Source organism: Asterias amurensis, chromosome 12 (genome assembly GCF_032118995.1).
Source record: "Asterias amurensis chromosome 12, ASM3211899v1".
Lineage (NCBI taxonomy): Eukaryota > Metazoa > Echinodermata > Asteroidea > Forcipulatida > Asteriidae > Asterias > Asterias amurensis.
The window spans coordinates 15,526,837-15,546,706 of NC_092659.1; the positions used below are offsets into that span (position 1 = coordinate 15,526,837).

At 39.7% G+C, this 19,870-nt stretch overlaps 1 protein-coding gene across 1 annotated transcript; it reads left to right on the forward strand.

The window, feature by feature from the left end:
- The first annotated feature begins 159 nt into the window (after positions 1–159).
- Positions 160–19,829, forward strand: LOC139945568 (uncharacterized). Its single transcript, XM_071942961.1, has 9 exons — positions 160–285; positions 8,552–10,361; positions 11,217–11,597; positions 11,905–12,078; positions 13,314–13,556; positions 13,713–13,826; positions 14,652–14,864; positions 15,359–15,523; positions 16,391–19,829. The coding sequence occupies exons 2-9, from the start codon at positions 8,559–8,561 to the stop codon at positions 16,607–16,609; spliced, it is 3,312 nt and encodes a 1,103-aa protein (XP_071799062.1). The 5' UTR covers positions 160–285; positions 8,552–8,558; the 3' UTR covers positions 16,610–19,829.
- Positions 19,830–19,870: the final 41 nt, after the last annotated feature.

The window sequence follows — 19,870 nt, forward strand, 5'->3', positions numbered from 1 at the left end:
TTGATTTGTTTTGCATAATCATTGAGGTGTGCTCTACGTCATCATAACTTGTGCACTTTTCCTAAAATAACTAAAACGTCATAAAAAGGGTGAATTCATGCGTAACTTGCATCTTTGAAAGGTACCAGTGCGGCTGAGTACCAACGACGCAGCTGTTTATTTTCACTTCGGGCTTGGTTGGAGATTGAGTATGGTCATCAGGAAATTGGCAAGACAACCCGTACCTTTGGATGATTTCTTTTCGGAGAGGCTTATCTAGGTTGTGAAGAGAGTATTAAACATCAAGTAAGTTTAATTGTTTTACTTTTATAGTATACGGTTTCGCTTGTTTACCAACATGTTTTACTGTCAATTGTCCCACCAGGACTAGTGCGTTCCTCTTTGTTGTTGTCCATTTCAGTGTTGGTGTCATTGTTGTCCATGTCATGGTTGCTGTCTTTATTGACAATGTCTAAGTTGCTGTCATTGCTGTCCATGTTTGAGTTGCTGTCATTTGTTGTCCGTGTCCTAGTTGCTGTTATTATTGTCAATGTCTGAGTTGCTGTCACTGTTTCTTTTTTAAGTTGATATCACTGTTTTCCATGTATTTAGTTGCTGTCATTATTATCAACGTAAAGTTTCTGTCATTGTTTCTTTTTGTTAGTTGATATATATGATGTTGGCCATGTCTGAGTTGTTGTCATTGTTGTCCATGTCTTAGTTGCTGTCATTGTTGTCCATGTCTAAGTTGCTGTCATTGTTGTCCATGTCTAAGTTGCTGTCATTGTTGTCCATGTCTGAGTTGCTGTCATTGTTGTCCATGTCTGAGTTGCTGTCATTGTTGTCCATGTCTGAGTTGCTGTCATTGTTGTCCATGTCTAAGTTGCTGTCATTGTTGTCCATGTCTGAGTTGCTGTCATTGTTGTCCATGTCTGAGTTGCTGTCATTGTTGTCCATGTCTGAGTTGCTGTCATTGTTGTCCATGTCTGAGTTGCTGTCATTGTTGTCCATGTCTGAGCTGCGGTCATTGTTGTCCATGTCTAAGTTGCTGTCATTGTTGTCCATGTCTTAGTTGCTGTCATTGTTGTCCATGTCTAAGTTGCTGTCATTGTTGTCCATGTCTTAGTTGCTGTCATTGTTGTCCACGTTTGAGTTGCTGTCATTGTTGTCCATGTCTGAGTTGCTGTCATTGTTGTCCATGTCTAAGTTGCTGTCATTGTTGTCCATGTCTTAGTTGCTGTCATTGTTGTCCACGTTTGAGTTGCTGTCATTGTTGTCCATGTCTGAGTTGCTGTCATTGTTGTCCATGTCTGAGTTGCTGTCCTTGTTGTCCATATCTGAGTTGCTGTCATTGTTGTAAATGTCTTAGCTGCGGTCATTGTTGTCCATGTCTTAGTTGCTGTCATTGTTGTCCACGTTTGAGTTGCTGTCATTGTTGTCCATGTCTGAGTTGCTGTCATTGTTGTCCATGTCTGAGTTGCTGTCAACGTGTCCATGTCTAAGTTGCTGTCATTGTTGTCCATGTCTCAGTTGCTGTCATTGTTGTCCATGTCTCAGTTGCTGTCATTGTTGTCCATGTCTTAGTTGCTGTCATTGTTGTCCATGTCTTATTTGCTGTCATTGTTGTCCATGTCTGAGTTGCTGTCATTGATGTCCATGTCTGAGTTGCTGTCATTGTTGTACATGTCTTCGCTGCGGTCATTGTTGTCCATGTCTTAGTTGCTGTCATTGTTGTCCACGTTTGAGTTGCTGTCATTGTTGTCCATGTCTGAGTTGCTGTCATTGTTGTCCATGTCTTATTTGCTGTTATTGTTGTCCATGTCTGAGTTGCTGTCATTGTTGTCCATGTCTGAGTTGCTGTCATTGTTGTCCATGTCTGAGTTGCTGTCATTGTTGTAAATGTCTTAGCTGCGGTCATTGTTGTCCATGTCTTAGTTGCTGTCATTGTTGTCCACGTTTGAGTTGCTGTCATTGTTGTCCATGTCTGAGTTGCTGTCATTGTTGTCCATGTCTGAGTTGCTGTCATTGTTGTACATGTCTTAGCTGCGGTCATTGTTGTCCATGTCTGAAATGATGTCATTGTTGTCCATGCCTTAGCTGCTATCATTGTTGTTAAAGTCTGGGTTGCTGTCATTGTGGTCAATGTCTTAGTTGTTGTCATTGTTGTCCATGTCTGAGTTGCTATCATTGTTGTCCATGTCTGAGCTGCGGTCCTTGTTGTCCATTTTCTGAGTTGTTGTCATTATTGTCCGTCCATGTCTGAGTTACTTTCATTGTTGTCCATGTCTAAGTTGCTGTCATTGTTGTCCACGTTTGAGTTGCTGTCATTGTTGTCCATGTCTGAGTTGCTGTCATTGTTGTCCATGTCTGAGTTGCTGTCATTGTTGTACATGTCTAAGTTGCTGTCATTGTTGTCCATGTCTCAGTTGCTGTCATTGTTGTCCATGTCTCAGTTGCTGTCATTGTTGTCCATGTCTTAGTTGCTGTCATTGTTGTCCATGTCTTATTTGCTGTCATTGTTGTCCATGTCTGAGTTGCTGTCATTGATGTCCATGTCTGAGTTGCTGTCATTGTTGTACATGTCTTAGCTGCGGTCATTGTTGTCCATGTCTTAGTTGCTGTCATTGTTGTCCACGTTTGAGTTGCTGTCATTGTTGTCCATGTCTGAGTTGCTGTCATTGTTGTAAATGTCTTAGCTGCGGTCATTGTTGTCCATGTCTAAGTTGCTGTCATTGATGTCCATGTCTGAGTTGCTGTCATTGTTGTCCATGTCTAAGTTGCTGTCATTGTTGTCCACGTTTGAGTTGCTGTCATTGTTGTCCATGTCTGAGTTGCTGTCATTGTTGTCCATGTCTTATTTGCTGTTATTGTTGTCCATGTCTGAGTTGCTGTCATTGTTGTCCATGTCTGAGTTGCTGTCATTGTTGTCCATGTCTGAGTTGCTGTCATTGTTGTAAATGTCTTAGCTGCGGTCATTGTTGTCCATGTCTTAGTTGCTGTCATTGTTGTCCACGTTTGAGTTGCTGTCATTGTTGTCCATGTCTGAGTTGCTGTCATTGTTGTCCATGTCTGAGTTGCTGTCATTGTTGTACATGTCTTAGCTGCGGTCATTGTTGTCCATGTCTGAAATGATGTCATTGTTGTCCATGCCTTAGCTGCTATCATTGTTGTTAAAGTCTGGGTTGCTGTCATTGTGGTCAATGTCTTAGTTGTTGTCATTGTTGTCCATGTCTGAGTTGCTATCATTGTTGTCCATGTCTGAGCTGCGGTCCTTGTTGTCCATTTTCTGAGTTGTTGTCATTATTGTCCGTCCATGTCTGAGTTACTTTCATTGTTGTCCATGTCTAAGTTGCTGTCATTGTTGTCCACGTTTGAGTTGCTGTCATTGTTGTCCATGTCTGAGTTGCTGTCATTGTTGTCCATGTCTTATTTGCTGTCATTGTTGTCCATGTCTGAGTTGCTGTCATTGTTGCCCATGTCTGAGTTGCTATCATTGTTGTCCATGTCTGAGTTGCTGTCATTGTTGTACATGTCTTAGCTGCGGTCATTGTTGTCCATGTCTTAGTTGCTGTCATTGTTGTCCACGTTTGAGTTGCTGTCATTGTTGTCCATGTCTGAGTTGCTGTCATTGTTGTCCATGTCTGAGTTGCTGTCATTGTTGTCCATGTCTGAGTTGCTGTCATTGTTGTCCATGTCTGAAATGATGTCATTGTTGTCCATGTCTTAGCTGCTATCATTGTTGTCAAAGTCTGGGTTGCTGTCATTGATGTCCATGTCTGAGTTGCTGTCATTGTTGTACATGTCTTAGCTGCGGTCATTGTTGTCCATGTCTTAGTTGCTGTCATTGTTGTCCACGTTTGAGTTGCTGTCATTGTTGTCCATGTCTGAGTTGCTGTCATTGTTGTAAATGTCTTAGCTGCGGTCATTGTTGTCCATGTCTAAGTTGCTGTCATTGATGTCCATGTCTGAGTTGCTGTCATTGTTGTCCATGTCTAAGTTGCTGTCATTGTTGTCCACGTTTGAGTTGCTGTCATTGTTGTCCATGTCTGAGTTGCTGTCATTGTTGTCCATGTCTTATTTGCTGTTATTGTTGTCCATGTCTGAGTTGCTGTCATTGTTGTCCATGTCTGAGTTGCTGTCATTGTTGTCCATGTCTGAGTTGCTGTCATTGTTGTAAATGTCTTAGCTGCGGTCATTGTTGTCCATGTCTTAGTTGCTGTCATTGTTGTCCACGTTTGAGTTGCTGTCATTGTTGTCCATGTCTGAGTTGCTGTCATTGTTGTCCATGTCTGAGTTGCTGTCATTGTTGTACATGTCTTAGCTGCGGTCATTGTTGTCCATGTCTGAAATGATGTCATTGTTGTCCATGCCTTAGCTGCTATCATTGTTGTTAAAGTCTGGGTTGCTGTCATTGTGGTCAATGTCTTAGTTGTTGTCATTGTTGTCCATGTCTGAGTTGCTATCATTGTTGTCCATGTCTGAGCTGCGGTCCTTGTTGTCCATTTTCTGAGTTGTTGTCATTATTGTCCGTCCATGTCTGAGTTACTTTCATTGTTGTCCATGTCTAAGTTGCTGTCATTGTTGTCCACGTTTGAGTTGCTGTCATTGTTGTCCATGTCTGAGTTGCTGTCATTGTTGTCCATGTCTTATTTGCTGTCATTGTTGTCCATGTCTGAGTTGCTGTCATTGTTGCCCATGTCTGAGTTGCTATCATTGTTGTCCATGTCTGAGTTGCTGTCATTGTTGTACATGTCTTAGCTGCGGTCATTGTTGTCCATGTCTTAGTTGCTGTCATTGTTGTCCACGTTTGAGTTGCTGTCATTGTTGTCCATGTCTGAGTTGCTGTCATTGTTGTCCATGTCTGAGTTGCTGTCATTGTTGTCCATGTCTGAGTTGCTGTCATTGTTGTCCATGTCTGAAATGATGTCATTGTTGTCCATGTCTTAGCTGCTATCATTGTTGTCAAAGTCTGGGTTGCTGTCATTGTGGTCAATGTCTTAGTTGTTGTCATTGTTGTCCATGTCTGAGCTGCGGTCCTTGTTGTCCATTTTCTGAGTTGTTGTCATTGTTGTCCGTCCATGTCTGAGTTACTTTCATTGTTGTCCATGTCTAAGTTGCTGTCATTGTTGACTATGATTGAGTTGCTATCATTGATGTCCCTGTCTGAAATGCAGTCATTGTCCATGTCTTAGCTGTGGTCATGGTTGTCCATGTCTGAGCTGCTGATGTCTGAGTTACTTTCATTGCTGTCCATTTCTTAGCTGCGGTCATGTTGTCCATGTCTTAGTTGCTATCATTGTTGTCCATGTCTGAAATGTGTATTGTTGTCCATTTCTGAGTTGCTGTCATTGTTGTTCGTCTTGACTTAGCTATGGTCATTGTTGTCCATGTCTGAGTTGCTGTCATTGTTGTGCCTTGTCTTAGTTGCTGTCATTGTTGTGCCTTGTCTTAGTTGCTGTCATTGTTGTCCATGTCTGAGTTGCTGTCATTGTTGTGCCTTGTCTTAGTTGCTGTCATTGTTGTGCCTTGTCTTAGTTGCTGTCATTGTTGTCCATGTCTGAGTTGCTGTCATTGTTGTCCATGTCTGAGTTGCTGTCATTGTTGTCCATGTCTGAGTTGCTGTCATTGTTGTCCATCTCGACTTAGCTATGGTCGTTGTTGTTAATGTCTGAGTTGCTGTCATTGTTGTCCATGTCTGAAATGATGTCATTGTTGTCCATGTCTTAGCTGCTATCATTGTTGTCAAAGTCTGGGTTGCTGTCATTGTGGTCAATGTCTTATTTGTTGTCATTGTTGTGCATGTCTGAGTTGCTATCATTGTTGTCCATGTCTGAGCTGCGGTCATTGTTGTCCATTTTCTGAGTTGTTGTCATTGTTGTCCGTCCATGTCTGAGTTACTTTCATTGTTGTCCATGTCTAAGTTGCTGTCATTGTTGACTATGATTGAGTTGCTATCATTGATGTCCCTGTCTGAAATGCAGTCATTGTCCATGTCTTAGCTGTGGTCATGGTTGTCCATGTCTGAGCTGCTGATGTCTGAGTTACTTTCATTGCTGTCCATTTCTTAGCTGCGGTCATGTTGTCCATGTCTTAGTTGCTATCATTGTTGTCCATGTCTGAAATGTGTATTGTTGTCCATTTCTGAGTTGCTGTCATTGTTGTTCGTCTTGACTTAGCTATGGTCATTGTTGTCCATGTCTGAGTTGCTGTCATTGTTGTGCCTTGTCTTAGTTGCTGTCATTGTTGTGCCTTGTCTTAGTTGCTGTCATTGTTGTCCATGTCTTAGTTGCTATCGTTGTTGTCAATGTCTAAGTTGCTGTCATTGTTGTCCATGTCTGAGTTGCTGTCATTGTTGTCCATGTCTGAGTTGCTATCGTTGTTGTCAATGTCTAAGTTGCTGTCATTGTTGTCCATGTCTGAGTTGCTGTCATTGTTGTCCATGTCTGAGTTGCTGTCATTGTTGTCCATGTCTGAGTTGCTGTCATTGTTGTCCATCTCGACTTAGCTATGGTCGTTGTTGTTAATGTCTTAGTTGCTGCCATTGTTGTCCATGTCTAAGTTGCTGTTACTGTTGTCCATGCCCGATTTGCTGTCATTAAAGGCTGTGGATTCTTATTGAAATAGGCCTAAACCAATCAATTTATAAGAAGAACCACTTGCACTGTTTAAGTGTGTGTATCTGGAAGCGTTGATTTTGAAAAAAAAAAATACTCCTTGACCACACGTCGGATCTTTTTCCCCCTTTTTTCTTCTTTTGTGCAGCTAAAAAGTCGACATTTAATCTTGAAATTTGTTAAACCAGATAAATGTGATCAAAAGGCTCTTTGATGGTTTGACTTGTGTGCTTTGGATGCTTTAATAAATCATACAATTTTAAAAAGATACAGTGAAAAAAATTCAAGTTATTATATTTCAAAATACTTCCTGCAACGCTTACTGATCGTTAGTAGAATAAAAAGCAAGACACGTTCTCAAAAGATCAAAATCTACCTTGCAAACATTTTAATATATCACATTGCAATGCCTCAAATCCCATAGACTAGACGTACAAATGGTTCCCTGCTCAAAATGTTCATGTATGTGATAACATCTATGATTAGCATAACAATCATCATCCACCATGCATAACAATCATCATCCACAATGTTCACATTGAAGTTTTTGTACACGCAAGGTATTTTGCTGCTGTAGCCATGACTTTGCCCCAAGGTCAATCACTATAGAACTGGTTTACTTGTTCGGTGCTTAAAGGCACTGGACCCTTTCGGTAAACTGTATTGTCCAAGGCCCACACTTCGTGTATCACAACTTCTATCACAACTTTGGGCTTAATCGGTGATCGGAGTCGGGGGAAAATAACGAGAAAACCCACCCTTGAATCCGCGCGTTTCGCCGTGTCATGACATGTGTTTAAAATAAATCCGTAATTCTCGTTAACGAGAATTAAAATTGTTTTACTGTTTTCTCAAAAAGTAAAGCAATTTCGTGGAATAATATTTCAAGAGAAGTATTTCACCACTACCTTCTGTAAACCCTGTAAGTTATTTGTAAGTCTGTGAACTTTGTTTTTTTTTGTGCATAAAATATCAAACCTGTGAAAATTTTAGCTCAATCGGTCATCGAACTTGTGAGATAATAAAAACACCCTTGTCGCACGAAGTTGTGTGCGTTTAGATGGTTGATTTCGAGACGACCTCAAGTTATAAATATGAGGTCTCGAAATCAAATTCTTCGAAAATTACTTCTTTCTCGAAAACTGTGGCACCAATAGTATCCACTGCCTTTAATTCACCAAAGGTGTTTTTTACTTCTAAACTTTCTCCCAACTTCGATGACCAGTTGTAGTGTAATGTAGTTGCAATTTCAAGCACATTGCTTCGCATGATATAAAATCTTACTCGATAACGAGCAACGGAGAGCTGTTGAAAGAATAAAACATTGTTAGAAACGGCTCCCTCCATTAAAGTAACATAGTTTTTGAGAAAGACGTAATTTCTCATTCCCTCAAATAACAAAATACCTTAGCTTAATTGGAGTAGGCCTAACTAACTACTGCTGAATACGACAGCAGTAAAAAATACTTATAGGCAGTGGACACTATTGGTAATTACTCAAAATAATTATTGTCATAAAACCTTACTTGGTAACGAGTAATGGGGAGAGGTTGATAGTATAAAACATTGTGAGAAACGGCTCCCTCTGAAGTGACGTAGTTTTCGAGAAAGATGTAATTTTCCATGAATTTGATTGTACGACCTCATTTAGAATTTGAGGTCACGAAGTCAAGCATCAAGATTGAATGATATGTTAACTGCAAAAACCGGGATTTTAAAATGGACATTATTGGTTTTGTCTTAGAAATACCGAAGAGACAACCAAAATTTACATCGATGGTGTACAAAATATGTTTTTTATTTTTTTGGCAGAAACCAAACTCTACCTGGCAAGTAGATACACACATGGTGTTACCGCAAACCAAATATACAACAATATAAATGCCTCATCAGAATTCCTTCCCATTGAATATTAATAGAAAACGAATGGACTCCATTATTTTGTTTTCAATCAACAGTTCAATCATGTCCTCGACTACTGAACCACTTCATTGGAAAGAGCAGCCGTGCCATTTCACCTGGAATCTTTCTGCTGGTGATCTTACTGATTTTGAAGGGATCATACGTAGAATAGACCGCGATTTGAAAATGACCCCAGATTTGCTTCGAGTTGATCAACTGCTGTTTAGAGCTTATCTAGAAGTATCCGACCGCAGATTACGCTGGAACGTCAAGAAAGCGCGGGAGTTCCTGGACAAAGCAGACGTTTACATAGACAGTATTAAAACAGAACGAAAGTTGCAGCCTGGCTACAGAAGGGTGGCAATTCTGAACCGTATATGGATAGAGCACAACTCTCATAATACCGAAGAGGAAGTCAAACTATTGGTCAAGCTGAGTGGTGTAGGACAGGATGAAACAGACAAGCTTGTTGTAAAAACGCTATTGGCAAGTGCTCTTACACGTTTAGGGCCTACTATGTTTAAAAGGTCTCTGCAGATCTACGAAGAGGCACTCAATGTGTTTCCGGATAATGCAGGCTTTCTATTTGGAGCTATTCTGGTAACCGGGAGGATCATGCGATTTGAGAGACCTGTTGGGAGTTTGTATGAAGACCTAGACGAATACGGCAAGAAGCTAATGGACAAGGAGAAAGAATACTGCGAGCAACTGATCAGAGTAAACGACGAATACCAATATGGCAATTCATACCTAGGACTGAACTTAAGTCGACGCAAAGGTAGAACAAACGAGGCTAAAAAGCACCTGGAAGAGGCACATAAAAAGGTTCCCGAAGTGGAAGCTATTTTTAACAACTTGATGCGATTTTACAGACGTACCACAGGTTTTTTGGATCAGGCTATATCAAAATATCGTTCTGTCTTTTACCAGAAAATCAAATCAAATTATGATGTTCCGGAAAGCCACAATCAGCTGGCATTGTGCTACATGGCTAAGGCAAAATACAAGGAGAGTAGCGCTGAAGAGAAAAAACAATATACCCAAAAGGCCCTCGAAGAGTTCGATAAATGTCTAGAAGATGAACCGATGCATTTCGTAGCTGCTTTGAAGAAGGTGGAGCTACTTACAGATCAAGAAACAGATGATGATGCGAAGAGGCGTTGTTACGATGACATTCTGCAGAAGTCGGAACATTATTCAACAGTCAACAAATTAATTGTTTACTATGACTATTCTGAGACAGGGTCTGCTTCAGACTTTAACATGTTGCAAAAGGTAATGGATTTACTGTCATCATTTGAACACCTTGATGAAAAAACGTGCAAATGGGAGTTTCAAGTAAGTAAGGCAAAGGCCGCAAGTGCGACTGCATTTAAAAAGCTACACAGTCATTACCTGGGCCAAGAAAACGAAAAGCTACGTCTTGGAATTTTGTACTTTCAAAACTTGGACTTTGAGAAGGCTATAGGGAGTTTAGAAAAGTTGAATCCGGAATCCGATCTGAACATTCCATTCTACCTTGCGGCAGCGTATCTAAAATGGGGTAGTGAAAAAGAGATGAGTAAGAAACCAGCAGAAGATGTCAGAGATTGTTACAAGAAGGCTCGCCGGAATGTTTATGATGCAAGGAAGCAGGGTCTAGATTTAAGCAGGGTGCGAAAGTTATTGTCTGATACGGCTTTAGCTATCGCCCATTTCAACCTTGAAACAAACACATCTCAGCAGAGTCGGATTGAAGTTGAGTCTGATTGTATTGAGCCATATCGTGAAGCTGTTAGATGTGGAAGCCTTGTCGCCAGTTTGGAGATGTTACGACTGATTAAGAAGGGGTTCCTCAAGAAAACGTCACGATCAAAGTTCCTTCAGGTATGCTGACATTTGTTATATATATATACAAAAAAAATGTACAAAAAGAATCAGCGAAAATTAGAGTTGTGATTTATGAATGTTTCAATAAACTCCTGTTGCCTTCTGACTTAGGAAGGAAACCTCAAATAGTGGGAAACACCTTTAAAGACAGTGGACACTATTGGTAATTGTCAAAGACTAGCCTACACAGTTGGTGTATCTCAACATATGCATAAAATAACAAACCTGTGAAAATTTGAGCTCAATCGGTCATCGAAGTTGCGAGATAACAATGAAAGAAAAATAACACTTGTCAAACGAAGTTGTGTGCGTTTAGATGGTTGATTTCGAGACCTCGAGTTCTAAATCTGAGGTCTCGAAATCAAATTCGTGGAAAATTACTTCTTTCTCGAAAACTATGTCACTTCAGAGGGAGCCGTTTCTCACAATGTTTTATACCATCAACCTCTCCCCACTACTCGCCACCAAGAAAGGTTTTATGCTAATAATTATTTTGAGTAATTACCAATAGTGTCCACTGCCCTTTAATAACAAAACCTACGACCGCAAAATCTAAGGTTCTGGAGGTAATTTAATTCATCGGATAGTTATTTTTATTGTTGTTGTGTATGCGCGTGCCCTTTTTTTAATGACTTTTTATTTTCTTCCATTCATGCCGAGTGTAATCAATGTCTAGATCCTTTGTAACTAGTCGATTCACTCACTCTACGCACCTATGTTTAGTGACTCAGGTCCTTTGATCCTGGGTTTGTGTCTTCAACGTCTTCGTGAGATAAGTAGGGCAGTTAGACTATAGGTCTTCCTTACCCCAAAATAGTTATCCAAAAATAGTTATCCAATGAATTAATTCAGATCCTTGCAGAAATGGACATCTGCTGTTCACAGCAGCTGAGTGATTGCTTGCATCGAGATGAGAAACCACGTTCCTTTGTGAGTAGTGTGAATAGTCGAGACACCGACAAAGACACATTTGAGTTGGACTGCAAGAAGATCAAGCAAAGCATTTCGACCACTTTGCGTGAGGATGCCTTCTTCAGGCAGGCATGGGTGCAACACTTCGAAATGGAGAAGAAAGTACTCGAAGAGAGATTCCAGATCAACAACGGATGGTTAGCAATGGATGGACGGGGGGAAAGTTCAACCGAAAGCGTTTCCAAAGAAGAGATGTACGCTGCCGTCGACTGCTGTGAGAAATTACGCCCTCTGTTGGATCACATCATTGTCAAATTTGAGGTACAGATTAATAATAAAAAAAAAAAAAATGGTGACACTGAGACAAACTTTTGATATTTTTTCCACTCCGTTTTTTTTTCCAATGACTATATGAATAGGCCTTAATTGAGTCACTGAACAAAATAAAAAAAACGACAAAAAATGCACTCTTATGAAACTCGATATATATTGTATTTAGTTTAACCTCCTGTTACCAGCTATTTTTGGTTGAACATTTTGCCGCAAGAAGTAATAATGGAAGTGCAATTAGCTACGTTCAACTGTTATGTATTTTTGTAAGTTTTCTTTTTCCTTTTCTTGATAATAGAAAGATGGACTCGGTAAACAAGAAGAGAGGAGGGATCAATATTTTCCTCTTATTTTTGGGAAGAAAAATCCCGTGGGAACTGATCTAGAGAAAGAACTTCAAGAAAAACTTCAATCGTACTTTAAGATTAACTTTAAAGAGCACTACCCAAATCTCTACAGGAAACTTGTTCAGGTAAAGTTGAAGTCGACATTGTTTACATCAAGTTGTTAGTAGTTTATTGGCGAAGTTTATTTTGTAATTACGGGAGAAGAGATATCTATATCTCACAAACATCTGGATAATACTATAACGTGTTTTGATCCTGATGTGTATTTATTTATTTATTTATTTTTATTTATTTATTTCCAGGCAAACGGAACATACAAAGAATAGGCAATAAAAATATGACTACACAGAGAACAAGCCTGCGGATAACCAAAAAGCGAAAATAATCACTATCTAAAGGCGATCCAGACAATAAAAATAACAAAGGCACAAAAGGGCACAAGGACAAAAACGTCACAACAATTGCACATCAAAAACCATATCAAATATAAATAACTAAGCAGACCGCCCCAGTCCGTCCGAGTCGGGCTCTAAAACAGTCGATGTAGTGCCCCCTACCGGTAGACAAAAACAGGGTCGCCGATCAAGACTTGCCTTTTATAGTAGCCTTAACATCTGACGTCACACTTCGTGTATAACGCCAGAGAGTGGCCTCGAGCCTAGGTCAATCCCCGTCCATAATCACCTTTCACCTACATTCCTTTCACACACGTCAAGTCCTATGTACCAACATTACATGTAAGTACATGTTTTTGGTATACAAGAAGAGAGTATTTAACTGAGTAGATACTGCATGCTGACGACCGAAAGTAAGCTGTGTTTTGATTGGTCCGAGGTGATGTTTGTCAGCTGCACCCACATCACCTCGGACCAATCAACAGGGGACCAGTCAAGCCGCTCAAAACCCCTCGCAGCAACCTCGCAACCATACGCAGCACGCTGTACACCCGCTAGCCTCGCAGTCCCATTCAGTACGAGGTTGAAGATGTTTGTATTTAATAGTGGCAAGCGATCAAGTATGTTAGACAAGTACAGAACAACAACAACATCACATTTCATGGTTGAGGAGACTGTTTAAAAGAACCGGTGATACTAGTTGGTGACAGTTGGTAGATAAAGACATGATTTGCACATGAGAAAGAGAATAAAGAAAACAAATAACCAAATAAAACAATATAACACATCAATACACAACAATACCCCACAACAACCCTCTATAACGACTCACTCGCGCAACATAAAGACACCAGCAGCTGAGTAAAATCGGATACAAACTAACTTTAAAAAAAAAGTATTGTAATTTATTTATTTTTATGATTGATTTATTTTCGAATATATTTATTATTTTTATGTTTTTTCAGGTACAGCCGTGCTACAACTCCGAGAACCCCTTTCTCGAAACACTCTTCACTCTGGTAAATCATGTCAAACACAGCGGAATACACACACAAGCCATCTTAAAAATCTTGAACGGTCAGAGTCCAGTGAAGCTGGCCCGACAGTGCATCGATAAAGTTGAAGAGATATACAACATCTTTGATGACGCCATGAAAGACTCATCTGAATTGCGAGAGAAGGTGGACAAGCTGGTGACTGATTTGAAGGTACAACTAGTTTACTTTTTTTTAATCCATGTAGAGACATGGAAAGGAGGCCGGTTCCTCTATTTTTATAGGCACCGGACATGTTGGCATGATTTCAATGATTTTTTATTTTTTATTAATCTTTACTTTTATATGTTATCCTCTAACCATCTGCAGGATTCGAAACAAGAGCTGGACAAGACGTATGATAAGGCAGATGAACTTTTGAGGATACTATCAGACCGCAAAGATTTCGTTGTAAGGATGGGTAGTACCTGGAAACTCCTCGAGGTAAGATTTAACAGGTGTTTATGTTTGAATCAAAATCCTCTCAAATATAGACAAACACAGAAGTAAACAGCAATGTTGTGGTCTTTGTTTTGTTCAACCCTGCAGCAAGGGACCCGATTGGTTTCAATATGACAAGCTTTTTATTGAGTTTGTTGTATCTTAGTGCGTTGTTAACATGTTCAGGTTTTGGCTCGGTTAATTTAAGCTTTAATAATATTGAAGTCTTGTATAGCGCACGTATCTACCAAACAAGGTACTCAAGACGCTGAGTATATACAAACTTTCAGAAAGATAGGTTATTTCCGTGATGAATTTTTAGACCCGATTATTTAGCATCTCAAAAGGGCTTTTACAAGGTGTTACGACGCATACAGTAGCCACAGCCAGGAACACCGGGGCGAACCCCTTCTCTTTTCGAAAAGTGCACAAGGTTCTTTTACATGCGTTACAGCTTTGATATTTTGTTTGTAAATTGAATATTGTTTTAAAAACTGGGCTTCATCTATACCCTTTGCATTTTACCAACAGCATTTATACACAAAGGATGCTGGTAGGGTTTTGTGCTATCAACCAAATCAGAAACCCATGTTGATTGCCCCCCCCCCCACCTTTATGGCAAGTGGCATGGTCCAGCTTAGAATATCATATCATTATGGGCTGGCCAGAGTGTATGATTGTGTAAAGACAATGGAAATAATAATATGTAAGCATGTGCTGACAACGCCCTTCACTTTAGAAACAACACTGAGATTTTGCATGTCTTGTGGTTTGCTTCATTTGCAAACTATGAGGATATAACTTTTGGCAATGGTTTTATGAGTCCAGATGCTGGCAGTAGTTCGAGAGAGGAGCATGCATAGAGGAGAAGAGAAAGTGAACAAGTTGGCCGAAGGGGATCTTCGCAAGTCACACCTGAAACTTGAAGTGTCCATATTGCAGAATGCTGACCTAAGTGCGAATGAAGTTCTTGAGAAATGTAGAGACACTTGCAAGGAGGCGGACATACTATTAAAGGAAGTGCTGAAGACGAAAAGACAGGCAAGTAAACTTAAAATTGACAAAAACTTAAAAATCTGCCGGTTCGGTTGTAGTATTCCAAATCTAAATTCTCAACATGTTATTATCAAACGAGGCGGTATACGCCTCTCTTAATACTTATGCATGACGTCATAATTCTTCCCCAAAATGAGGCTATGGGCGCACGTTCCCCACCACTTGCAGTGGCTGCGCCCATCGCCTCGTTTTGAGTTAGCATTGTGACGTACCTCATGCATAAATATTAAGAGAGGCGTATTTGGTAAGACACATCCCCCAATTGCAATCATCAAGCTCTTCGCAAATGACGTCACAAGGTCAAACAATGCATGCTAACACGGAGATCAAAGGAAAGTCTATCATTGGCTGAGAGTGATGGCGACCTCTACTGGGCGACTGGTGAACGGGGAATCCCCGATAAAAACGACAGGTTGAACCACCAATTCAGTCACAAAAGTTAAAAACACTATTTCGTTTCTGCCCAACTTTATATACAGGGCCACGACCCCCAAGATGACGCAGAGGTTCAGTTCCCTTTTGAAGATATGTACCCAAGAAGTGATATAAGCTCCTGGAAGGGAAAAGTAAAAAAATATATAAAAAAATGTATCAAACAACTTGGAATCACCCCTACTGACGACTTGCTGAAGGTTATGTTACAGGTAAGAAGACGGTATAACCGGCATAATACACCCCTCGACCGCTAGGCCAGAAACTCCGAGTGTGTACAAAAAACGAAAAAAATATGTAAAAACCGAATCTTACCATGAAAAAAACATTACTTGTATGTTGTGTTTGAAAGCCGATTTAGTGTTTGAGGGGTCAGGAGTCACTCGTGCCCCCATAAATGAGCCGGTCCGTGCAGCCTTTTACCTTTTACCCTAAGTTAGTTTTTTTAGGTGCCAAACACTATAAATTTGTTTCATGTTTAGGCAACCCCCCTCCCCGTAACATGGTCTATAATTCCAACCGAACCTCGATGCGGAACTGAATGTCAGATCAACAGAGTAGCAACAGCACCCATTCAATCACAGTACAGTTCGGGCTTCAACCCGAGTCGTGGTGACCAGGGCCCAATTTCATATAAAAGCCTGTAAGCACCAAACTTGCTAAGCAGATAATAGTAATGCTTAGCAGAAACACATTTTTTCACTAAGCATAGTAATTTGCCAAGCAGTATTTACTGCTTAACAGCTTGTTTTTTTTAATTGGGCGCTGTCCATGATTTGGCTTCGGGTTCGGCTCACGTCAGTTCAGTGCCCAATTTCATGGCTCTGCTTACCGCCGAGTTCTGCGCTTACGATCACCATTCTCCGCTTGTAGGGCAAGTGCCGAATTTCTGCGCTAGCTGTGTAAACGAATAATGCCCACCCATAGTGTCGTGGGGGTACGCAAACAAACCAGCCAAAATTCCCTGCTTACGGTAAGCAGAGCCTTGAAATTGGACCAAGATCTAGTCGAGTCCTGTAAAACTGGACCAGGGAGTTTGTGAAGTAATACTTGAATATGTTTCCATGTTTTTCGTTTAGGCACAGCCATGCAGCAGTGAGGAAAACTACAACTTTCTTCTCATGCGAAAGTTCCTCAAAGAGTGCGATGGTGCCAGTGATTGCATACCAAGTGAAGTTAGCATACAGACAGAAAGCAATGAGTTGAAGTCACACCACGCCGTTGACCTTACTCGATGGTGTACAGACAATGCAGAGAAAATTGCCTCCAAGGTTCAGAACTTGATGACAAGCCGTTAGGCGCTGCCTATAATTTTGTCTGCCGTTCAGGCAACAGCCACAGACAGTTGTAGGTAGCGCGAGGTAATTGCGACTGACTCACACACACATACTGGGATCGAGGGTGTGTGTATCGTCTCCGTAGCTACGCCGCGCTGTAACTACACACCGCGCTTAACAATGACTGTCTTGACTACGAAGGTTCTGTCTACAGCTTAAAGAAGTTCTTGCGTATTCTTCCATGTGGCCTATCATTGGTTTCTTTCATCCATTCATTCATTATTGGTTTATTATTCAAAAACAAAATCCCAATGGCTAACAGAGATCGAATTCCAGGAAAATCTACAGAGGTATTACACATTAATTTTAGGACATTATTGGTTTGGGAGGGAAATATTTACAATGTAAACAAAATTGTGTAAGAACTTTTGTTAATAATTTGAAGGGACATTACTGAATTGGTTTTGCTAACAAAACAGTTGCTGGCAGTGTAAGCACTTCATGTAATCCACATGTAAAACTGACAATTCTGTAGAAGAAAATAGTGAAAACCCGATTACACATTATTTGCTTGACATTGGTGCAAAACAAAGAAATAAAACGCTCACTGAGCATTAAACTCCTAATGCAAAGTTAAGTTACACATTTCTCATCAAAATAATATGAACTTTCAGACAGAGATATTTCAAGGGATGTTTTCTATTATCATCATCATTAGACGGTGTAAGTTTAATGTAAATCTGTGAACTTCACGATTTTGTTTTCTTACCAATTCTGTAACGTTCCTTTATAAAGCCACTGGACACTATTGGTAATTGTCAAAGACCAGTCTTTTCACTTGGTGTATCTCAACATATGCATAAAAAAAAACCTGTGAAAATTTGAGCTTAATTGGTCGTTGAAGTTGCGAGATAAAAATGAAAGAAAAAACACCCTTGTCACACGAAGTTGTGTGCTCTGTATCAACAGCTCTCAATATTACTCGTTACCAAATAAGGATTTAGAGTAATAATTATTTTGAGTAATTACCAATAGTGTGAGTGCCTTTAAGTAGGCGCCTTGATCGGTTTTCTGGAAAAGTGTACATTGTAAATCCATATTATTATGATTATGATTATTAAGTGCCATTAATTCATACACTTAGTAACTTTAACATTAATTTTACATTTCTAAGACTCCTTTAGTCGATAACCAAAGTACAAAGCGAAACTGACCATATTTGAAAAAATAATCGTATTTCGGAAGGGACAGGATCTTTGATGGGTTAAAGCATTTTGGCGCACTTTATTGGAAATCGGACCTTTCTTTTGCAACGTCACAGCCCGAGTTTTTGCCAACCCAGGTTGGAAAACTATGGAAAGCCGTAAACGCAAATCAAAAACAGATCGCTATTTGTTACAATGTTTGAAATATTCAAGCATTGTTTTGATTTTGTCAAAAACAAAAACTAAGGGGAGGTACTTTGTTTCATTGAAAATTTGCAGAAAATGTTGAAATTGGTAAAACATTATATCAATCCACATTCGGTTAAGCAATACTACACTTTTCAAACCATTACGAAAATCCGGTGGTGCTTGGTTGGTTACGTAATAATCTGCTCTATCGAGGAATTCGAGCGCTTTGCTTACGTCATAATGATAATTACGGTTCGAAACCTCCAGATAGGATCTGAATAATAAGTTTCCCGCAGTGGCTAGGTTCCCTGTTATGTCCAAGTCGGAGTCAATGTTCCGAATGATTTTTTCGTAGTTGACTCGATTACCGGTGTTGAGTTTCCATGTGAAGTGGCAGGGACGATGCTTCCAATTACAAGCTCCACTAAGAGACATGGTGGTAACTTTAAACCTTTTCAAAAATAATTGATGGAACAAAACAAGTGTACGAATAAATCGTAAGCATTTTGGAAGTGTTTTTACTTATAGGTATTTTAACTCCCCCCTTTCCAGATAAAATTAATAATTTCGAAAAGAGCTTCTAAAAACAGAACATGGCCGAACCCTCAAGTGAATCATTTACAGAACTAGAGGCTAATCATCAGACCTGTCAAACTCTTTCAACCAGTGTTGACGAATAGGGATCTTGTTGGTGTAGCCATGGAGGAAGGATGAATTTTCTGTTGCAAGTTTTTTGAAAAGCATGTGTGCATGATCACAAGTTTTACCATAAAATTAACGTTATTGTTAGCACACTGGAAAGAAAGTCATCGCCAGATCAGTCTAGCGCCCTCTTGAGGTAACTCTTAGTTCACTTCATGTTATGAAGTAACTGTGAGTGTTTATACTTGACCTGTTGGAATTATTAAAAGCCGTAGTTTCTCATGAAAACGAGTTCTATTATGATCGTGTATGTTTGGACATCCAACTACTACTCCCATAGTGGCGCATGCACAATTCATTGTTTTGTTAACACCGTGTCTTTTATTTTGTTTTGTGTGGCACATTTATAACACAGGAAAAAATACAACCCATTTGTGTTTGGTCTATCTTCGTTTTTAAACATAATGATATACATTTACCCAAACAATGGAGTTTTGGTGTCCATAAAACTCCTGCCCAATACTACTGCCCAATAAAATTAACTCGTAAGCGTCCAATAGGTCAACGAAATAAAAACAAAAACAGCCCAACTGAAATATTAGTTGTAACTATGTACTAACAAAAGTATACAGTATTACAGTACCATACGTGTAAGCCCAACATCAACCATTTGTATCAAAAATGATATTATTAGCGGCAGTTTTTCTGACGTTTAAATTCACATAAGCAAAGCCTTTGAGTGTCAAGTGCTTTTTCAGAGTCACTTTTTATTTTAGATTAAACATTTTTTTAACGTGTATTGAGGGGCCTACTTGCATATATCGTAGGAGGTCCTGTTTTCGAGGTGTCCCTAATATCGTGGCAAATCTTTTACCTCTCTGTGCGTGATGTAAACAGTCCCAAGATAAAAATTGTGTGGTTTTATTCGCCAAGCAAAGAGTCTCCTCTTCTTTGACCAAAACTTAGAAACACGTAAGGCTCCACTGGTCATTTGCACTTGTAAATGCAAAAAGTTTGGTATTTTAGGCATTTCTACAAGGTACACAAATATGTCATAATGTTGAGGCCATATAAAAATATTTGCCCACCGAAAAAGTTTCATCAAACGCTATTTCAATTCACAATTCATGATGATCAAAATCATGTGACTGAATGTTTTGCTGAGCATTCTTGAAAAAAAATACCGAGGCTTAAAGAAGCCTGTGCCTTATATCATTTTCTAATTTTTTTGGAGATTTTTATTTTG

Coding starts and splice junctions, on each gene's coding strand:
- LOC139945568 (XM_071942961.1), top strand. CDS start 8,559: ATGTCCTCGACTACTGAACCACTTCATTGGAAAGAGCAGCCGTGCCAT. Junction 14,865..15,358: donor TGCTGAAGACGAAAAGACAG/GCAAGTAAACTT, acceptor CTTTATATACAG/GGCCACGACCCCCAAGATGA. Junction 15,524..16,390: donor TGCTGAAGGTTATGTTACAG/GTAAGAAGACGG, acceptor TTTTTCGTTTAG/GCACAGCCATGCAGCAGTGA.